This window comes from Hibiscus syriacus, unplaced genomic scaffold (assembly GCF_006381635.1).
Source record: "Hibiscus syriacus cultivar Baekdansim isolate YM2019G1 unplaced genomic scaffold, ASM638163v2 tig00110895_pilon, whole genome shotgun sequence".
NCBI classification, from domain to species: Eukaryota; Viridiplantae; Streptophyta; class Magnoliopsida; order Malvales; family Malvaceae; genus Hibiscus; species Hibiscus syriacus.
In genome coordinates this window covers 5,479,356-5,487,477 of record NW_024062903.1, presented here as the reverse complement: position 1 = coordinate 5,487,477, position 8,122 = coordinate 5,479,356, and the positions used below count along the sequence as shown (strand labels likewise).

The window sequence follows — 8,122 nt, the reverse complement described above, 5'->3', positions numbered from 1 at the left end:
AAGAACAAAGATGCACTATCCAAGATTGATGGTACAGTTGCTACTGAATTGTTCAGTAAAAAAGAGAAAATGTGGACAAAGGCTTTTCAAAAACTGCATGCCAAGTCGGATATAGTTGACAATAATTTGTGTGAGGCATTTAATTCGAGCATTGTTGAGTCAAGGTACAAGACCATTATTATGATGCTTGAGGAGATTAGAGTCAAGATTATGACAAGAATAGTTGAGAAGAGGAGATTCTTGGCTACATGGGAGTACAATTATGGGCCATTAATCAACAAAAAGGTTGACAAGATAAAGAAGAACATCATTGAATGGAGAATGATTTGGAATGAAGAAAATGGATGTGAGGTTAAAAATGGAAGATCCAGTTCATCGTGGACTTGAATGAAAAAACATGTACTTGTAAAAGGTGGCAACTTTGTGGGATTCCTTGTCCTCATGCTTGTTGTGCGATATGGCATAGTAGTGGGGACCCAGATGAGTATTTGCACTAATGTTATGACAATGACACTTACAGTAAAACATATAATTATGTTTTACAACCTATTAATGGGCCTCACGATTGGAAGAAATCTGGACTTGAATCTGTTCTTCCACCGGTTGATAGAGATATGCCTGGAATGCCTAAAAAAATCGAAGAAAGTCAAAAGATGAACCAAAAAAAGTCAAGCCGAGACATCTTAGTAAGACGAATCTTATTATGACTTGTAGAAATTGTGGTGGACAAGGACATAATAAAAGATCATGCACTCAGCCTAAAATTGTAAACCAGATAAGCTGCATTTATGTGTTGCATGTTGTGTTCTATTTATATGTTCCATTAATTTGTTTCGATGTTTTGTTGTAGGGAAGCAATAGGGATGGCGATTCTTCAACAAGTTCGACAAGTACAATTGTATCAAAGTCTACACAACTATCAAGGAAAGATAAGAAAAAGGAAAAGGTCAACACTGCTTTTAATAGATCAACAAGAAATAGAATATACAAAGGGATAGGCCTCTACACTAATTTGAGGACTAGGGAGAAGACTTTCTATGTAAGAACAAATTTTGAACTTATTTTATGGGAATTAAAAATGTATGCCTGTTTTAATATTATTATTTTGTAACAGTTCGGTTTAAGTAATCCGAGTAATTCAAGTAATCCAACGAATAATGAATGAATTGTGGTTTGTAGTAGTTTTTGGGGATATGGTTGTTGTTTCTTTTTGTTCCTAAACCCCAATATTTTCCCTCTAATATTTACATAACTTGATATGTGATAACGTTTTTGTTAAAACTATTTATTTATATGGATTGCAGTTAATGTTATGTGTTTTAATGTTTATGTGATAAACCTTTTTGTTAAAATACTTATTTATGTGGATTGCAGTTAATTTTATGTTTTTTAATATTTGGAGAATAATTGGGGTAAAAGGGTTGAGGAAAAAATCGGGATACATCTACTATGTGTTTTAAAACTACTTATTTATGTGAATGTTAAATACCATTTGTTTCATAAGTTACTTGAGCAAATAGTTTATTTTGGTGGTAAAACACCAAGTAATATACTTGAGAGACCTAGGTTCGAATCCTACAAAGTGTAGTTCACCATTTTAACTTTGCACCAATTAGAGGTGTCACTCTATGATTGGTTCAATTTTTTAATATAAAAAATATAAATTTTAATTTTAAAAAATGATGTGACAGTGCCACGTCAGCAATATGGACGTCCACATCATCTTTCTCCTCCACGTGTGCACGCTACGTCAGCATCCAACATTAACCGTCAATTGATTGATAATTTCTATCTAGCGTGGGTTATATTTGACATAAAAATAAACTTTCGATACTTAAATGTTCCAAAAAAATAATATAAGTAAAATTGACACTACTATCAAATATTATGATCATTTTATTTCATTATGCCTAAAATTTATGACTCACTCTTTCTAATTTGAACAAAGAGCTGTGAATAGTGGTTATCTTATGTGTTTGTCCCATCTTTGTTCAGAACCTATAATTTCTCATGTACTTCTCTTCTCTTGAAACTTGTGACTATCCTAGCACTAGCTAATAGGTTGAGCTAAGTCAAAAGTCGAGACACAAGGCCTGATGTCGAGTTTATTTCTTGTGTCCTTAATAGAAAGTTCTACAGTGTGGTACTTTTAATATACACTTAGAAAATATTATCAGTTTTGTTACTATTAAATGATAAAATTAGTAAAAATTTACTTAGAATATTATTATTTTTACTTAAAATATCAATATTTTTTAATATGTCAGGTAAAGTACCAAACAATAATAAAACGGTACAAAAATAACAAAACTGGTAGAAATAATAATGTTTTCAGTAATTTTTTACCGATTTTATTATTTGAATAATAACAAAACTGATAGCGTATTTTTTTAACCGTATATTAAGACTGTCGCACATGATCATTTTCGTCCTGATAAGTGGTGAAACCCTTTGTTTATTATCTATGTGTTTTAGGTTATCAAACGAATGACACAATAATATAATTAAATGTTCATTTATTATGCACAAACAAAACTAATTTAATAATTAAAAGGATAATTTTTATCCTGAAATATTCTAAGTTCAAACATCAAAGATTATAAAAATGTTTAAATTTTTATTGTCAAACTATTTAAAATTTTTAAAACATATAATAATTATAATATGCTCGCTGTTCCCTGGGATAAATGGCCACTGCATTTTTCACTTATTACTCTCCATTTTCAACCAACTAAATTCTCAGATACAATGACAAAAAACCCTTCCATTATCCACCAATATCAATAAAGCTTCCTACACACCAATCCCTCCAAAGAAGGCTAAAGAGAGCCAAAATCTCTCTCCCCATCTCTCTTTCCTCCCCTTTTTAGTTTTTGTCCAACTAACTAAAGAACCAAAGAGTCTATTATTACAATGATTATTATAAATCTAAGTGCTGTTAGCTTTTTGTTTCCTAATCTTTGATATTTGCAAAGTTCAATCTTCAACATAACTTCAAAAAAGAATCCCAGAAGTTAAAACCAACTGGAAAACACAACTATTGTTAAGGAACAATGTTGTCCATGAACTACATTGTCTTGTTGTTTCTCCTAAGCTCATTTTCTCCCCTTTCTATGTCCACATTCAACCTTACATTTCCCATCCCACATCCCAATCCCAATGAAGTTGCTCAAGATGTTCAAAGGTATAACAAAGTTGTTAAAACAAAATGCTTTCATTTCTTACTGTTTTATGCTTACTCTGCCTTTTTGTTTCATTTTCTTCGTTGCAGGAGAGTGAATGCTTCCGTTTCAAAAAGGCAAACCCTGCAAATATCCCAAAAGGACCAATCCTCTTGCCTTACAGGGAACCCCATTGATGACTGCTGGAAATGTGACCCTGACTGGCCCAACAACCGCCAGCGGCTAGCCGATTGTGCCATCGGGTTCGGGCAGTATGCGTTGGGAGGCAAAGGTGGTGAGTATTACATTGTGACGGATTCATCCGATGATGATGCGGTGACTCCAAAGCCTGGAACCCTTAGATATGCAGTGATTCAAGAAGAGCCATTATGGATTGTTTTCCCAAGTAATATGCAGATTAAGCTCAAGCAAGAACTTATATTTAATAGCTACAAGACATTGGATGGACGTGGGGCTAATGTACACATTACTGGTGGTGGGTGCATTACTTTGCAGTATATCAGCAATGTCATTATCCACAATATCCACATTCACCATTGTTATCAGTCAGGTAGAAAAAAATCATAAATTTTCTGCATAAAATTTCAACAGCTCTACAAGACTTTACTTCTTTCTTCCCCCACCCCCTCTTGAATTTCTGATGAGAAATAAGTTCCCAGCAGAGTAGGTAGTAGAATTGATTACTCATTCTTGAAATACATGTGTTTTTTTACCCTACTGTTAGGAACATTTTCCAGATATGCATATGGAGACATAATATTTTAAATATTTTTCAAATTATATATGTGTGTATGTATACTGCAATATTCCAACAAAAAGCTTGGATATGGAAATACTTGTGAGTGCAGGTTTTATGATTGATTATCTCACTTTTTGAAGCAAAATATCCTTTAAAGGTTCATCAATATTAGGATTCCTTTGCTTTCTTATCTTTTCTGATAGTAAGGGTCCCAAACCAAGGTGGTATTTTTATAATTTATATATCTATACTATGCTTAATTTAAGATTTAATCCCTATAACTTAATGTTACATAATTTGGTCCCCAAGAGTTAAATTGGTAAATTTGTCCATAAACAGGAGAGGCAAATGTGAGGTCGAGTCCAACACACTATGGGTGGAGAACAGAATCAGACGGTGATGGGATCTCCATCTTCGGATCAAAGGACATATGGATAGATCATTGCTCTTTATCACACTGCAAAGATGGACTGATTGATGCAGTAATGGGGTCGACGGGGATCACAATATCAAACAACTTCTTCTCCCACCACAATGAGGTGATGCTGTTGGGTCACAGTGATGAGTATAAGCCTGACTCAGGGATGCAGGTCACCATCTCCTTTAACCACTTTGGTGAAAAACTGGTTCAAAGAATGCCAAGGTGTAGGCGAGGGTACATCCATGTGGTCAACAATGATTTCACTCAGTGGGAGATGTATGCCATTGGTGGTAGTGGGAACCCCACCATTAATAGCCAAGGGAATCGTTACACTGCCCCTACTAACCCTAACGCTAAACAGGTAAAAAAAACACTACAGTATTTGCTTTTTGGGTTTGAAAATATGGCTCTAAATCACAGGAAATCAAGTTTAGTTTTTCAGGGTGGGGTCTTTTGAAAGTGAAAGTAATTAAGAGGGTTTTAAAGGGTTTTCAAAAAGCTGGAAACCATGACTGCATATTTTGCACAAAGTTGGAATCTTTTTCATTTTCCATGGGATAAGGTCTTTATGGTCAATTACTACTAGCAGCCTATTGGTTCTTTAAACAAATCTTTTGGGGATAAAGGTTTCCATGTGGTCATGTTTTGCACTTTTTCTTGGTTAAATTATTTGGTGGTTCATGTAGTATAGGCTTTTGAGTCAACTCGTCCATAAATTATACAAGTTAACAATTTAGTCCTTGAAATGCATTTAAACTGGGATGGTGCAGGTAACTAAGAGAGTGGATACAGGTGAAGGAGAATGGAAAGATTGGAATTGGAGATCAGAGGGAGATGTAATGGTAAATGGAGCATTCTTTGTTGCATCAGGTGAGGGTGCTGAGTTCAGGTATGAGAAAGCCTACAGTGTTGAGCCTAAATCGGCTGTCCTCATTGACCTGCTCACTTTGCACTCTGGTGTTCTTGGAGTTGGCGGCAGGTATATTTTCCACTCCTCTTCACTATTTTTAAATTGAGATTTAGTTTTTTTACTTTATTCTCTCATGATTTGATGTTTTATTTTTATAATATTATAAAATTATTTTTAATTGAAAAGATGGGCGTTTAAAATGATGGTATAATGATTAAATTAACCCATAATGTTTGTACAAATGATTATTTTTTTTTATTTTTTTATTTTGAGTATTTTTACTTAAACTTCTAATTTTTAATCAAAATAATCTATGTTAGATGAAAACTATTAATTGAGTAACAGTCAATATATGTTACTAACATGATATTCAAATATGTTTAATTGGTGACATAACACATGTCATATCATCATTTTTAGTGACGTGATATATGTCATATCATCACTTTAGGTGATGTGACATGTACTATATAATCATTTTGATAATGTGATACATTTCAGGTTATTAATTAAACACATTTAAAATATTACGTTAGCAACATGTGTTGACCCGTAATTAACTAACGGTTTTCATCCAAACTATTTTGACTAAAAATTAAAATGTTAAAGGTTAAAATGCAAAAAAAAAGTGATTATTTATATGAACGTTGAGAGTTAATTTTGTCATTATACTAAAATGATTTAATGTATGAGGTATTTTTGTAGTTCCTTAGCCCTAGCCATCATCATTTTTGGGGCTCTTTTTGGGTCCCAACTCTCAATATGATTGGTCCTAGATGGAAATTTATGAGAACTCTAAATCTGAACGATGTGATTAAACAGAAACAACAACTTGGGAAAGTGGAGCAACGGAGCCAACGGTGGTAGAAATGGTTTCGACGCTAGGGATGACGACGACGACTATTCAGATGACATATCAGGAAGCAGCATGCAATTATCATCTTCTTTTTTCTCTTTTTTCATTGGAATGTCAATGTTTTTATTCTTGTATTTTAAGCCTTCATCATTATTGAAATAGTTAAGCAGTTAAGGTTAGTTAAGGAGGTTGAAGTTCTTAGCAATGTAGTTAGAGTTAGTTGTGCTATTAGACATGCTTTAAAGCTACTATAAAATGATGTAATTGGTGTACTGGAATGAATAAAAAAGATTCATTAGTCTTTCATTTCTGTAAGCTTGATCTAGCTTTCTAATATGGTATCTTTCGCTAAATCTCCTGGGGTGTTCTTGTTTTTTTACTGCGTAGAGGCTCTTCTCTGTCAAAAGGAGGTTGAAGTTGTTACTTGTCGTGTTGAATTGTGGTGGATCTTCTCCGTTAATGGAGTTTTCTGCAAGAAATGCTAAAGTATTCTCCAATAAAAAGTTGAACGTGGTTATTGATGAGACAAATTTCCTTCTCTAGAAGCAGGAAGTTCTACTGACGGTGCGTAGTCATCGTCTTGAGAGGTTCTTGATGGGAACGATGAGGTATCCGCCTGAAACTGTGGTCAGTGATGATGGTGAAGTCATACTGAATGATTTGTATGAGGATTTTGTGGCTCAAGACAGTGCTCTTGTGTCCTGGTTGCTCTCCACGATATGTCCTCAGTTCATGCCTCAGTTCGTGGGTGCTAAAACAACATCAGTGGTTTGGAATACGGTGCTCCAATTCTTTGGAAATCGGTCCACGACTGTTGTTATTAGCTTACACTATAAGCTACAATCTCTCAAGAAAGGTAATGATTCAATGAGAGTGTATATCACGCGTGTGAAAGACGTGTGTGATGCCTTGGAATCACATGGTAGCGTGGTGTCACAAGCTGCTGAGCACGTTGCTAGTATACTAAAAGGTCTTCCTCATGAGTATCAACCATTTGTGGTGGTTATAACCACCACACGAGAGTCTTTAACCCTTGATGTTGTGTATACAATGCTAATGGATGCAGAAACACAATTAGCTTGCTTTGGTGATCAACTTGAGGTGTTACCAATAAGTGCGAATGTTGCCCTAGGAATAGGTTCGAGCAAATCTACTACTTCTAATTACTATTACGATCATAAATCCTCTCGTTCATCGTCCAATTATGGTGGACGGCCTGGTGGAAGAGGCCGAGGTTGTGGTCGGCTTATGCAGTGTCAACTTTGTGATAAAAATGGCCATATTGTAGATAGTTGTTGGCATTGATTTGATCAAGATTTTCCTAGGGTTACAGCTGGTAGTAAGTCATATTCTAAGGATCAATCTGGAAATGCATATTATTCAATGTGTGAAACTAAAGCTACTGAGTGTGAGTGATGTCATGCTCGAAGCAGTGGGTCTCAGGTTGATTCACGTCCTCAAGTGTTTGTTTCAACAACATCTCATGAACGATTGGTGGTAGACTATGGTGCCATACAACATGTTACACCAGATGGAGCAGTTCTTAGTCATAAGGATGACTATAACAACCCAGATAAGCTGGTAGTTGGTGATGGAGTAGCTTTGGATATTAAGTCAGTTGGTAACACCATTTTGTGCACATCCTCTCGAGCCTTATTATTAAATGATTTATTACATGTGCCAAGAATAACCAAGAATCTCTTATCTATTTCAAAGCTTGTTAGGGATAACAATGTTTTCTTTGAGTTTCATGCGAATGAGTGTTGTGTTCGCGATGAAGATTCTGGTGTTGTCCTGCTTCGTGGGAAAGAAGAAAGTGGTATATACTCGTTTGCTATTGACCCCCAAATGGAGGCTCTTATGGTTGTAGAAGCAAACTCCATGGCTGCATCTCTTGACACTTATGAACTTTGGCATCGACGGTTGAGGCATCCCTCACATGATAGTTTAGCCAAAATTTGTAAATAATTGATTGTAAACATTTCAAATGCAATGAATAAAACATGTGTTGCTT

At 34.9% G+C, this 8,122-nt stretch overlaps 1 protein-coding gene across 1 annotated transcript; it reads left to right on the top strand.

Annotated features, from left to right (window-relative positions):
* Window positions 1-2,913: 2,913 nt before the first annotated feature.
* Window positions 2,914-6,309, top strand: LOC120146031 (probable pectate lyase 12). The gene is made up of 5 exons (XM_039159700.1): window positions 2,914-3,184; window positions 3,272-3,732; window positions 4,261-4,703; window positions 5,113-5,321; window positions 6,075-6,309. Exons 1-5 carry the CDS (start codon window positions 3,054-3,056, stop codon window positions 6,268-6,270), a joined length of 1,440 nt encoding a protein of 479 aa, XP_039015631.1. The 5' UTR covers window positions 2,914-3,053; the 3' UTR covers window positions 6,271-6,309.
* Window positions 6,310-8,122: the final 1,813 nt, after the last annotated feature.

What these genes read in the sequence shown, in the direction of transcription:
- LOC120146031 (XM_039159700.1), top strand. Translation starts at nt 3,054, where the DNA reads ATGTTGTCCATGAACTACATTGTCTTGTTGTTTCTCCTAAGCTCATTT. An exon ending in TCACCATTGTTATCAGTCAG is followed by an intron (nt 3,733 to 4,260) that starts GTAGAAAAAAAT and finishes GTCCATAAACAG; the next exon opens with GAGAGGCAAATGTGAGGTCG. An exon ending in GTTCTTGGAGTTGGCGGCAG is followed by an intron (nt 5,322 to 6,074) that starts GTATATTTTCCA and finishes GTGATTAAACAG; the next exon opens with AAACAACAACTTGGGAAAGT.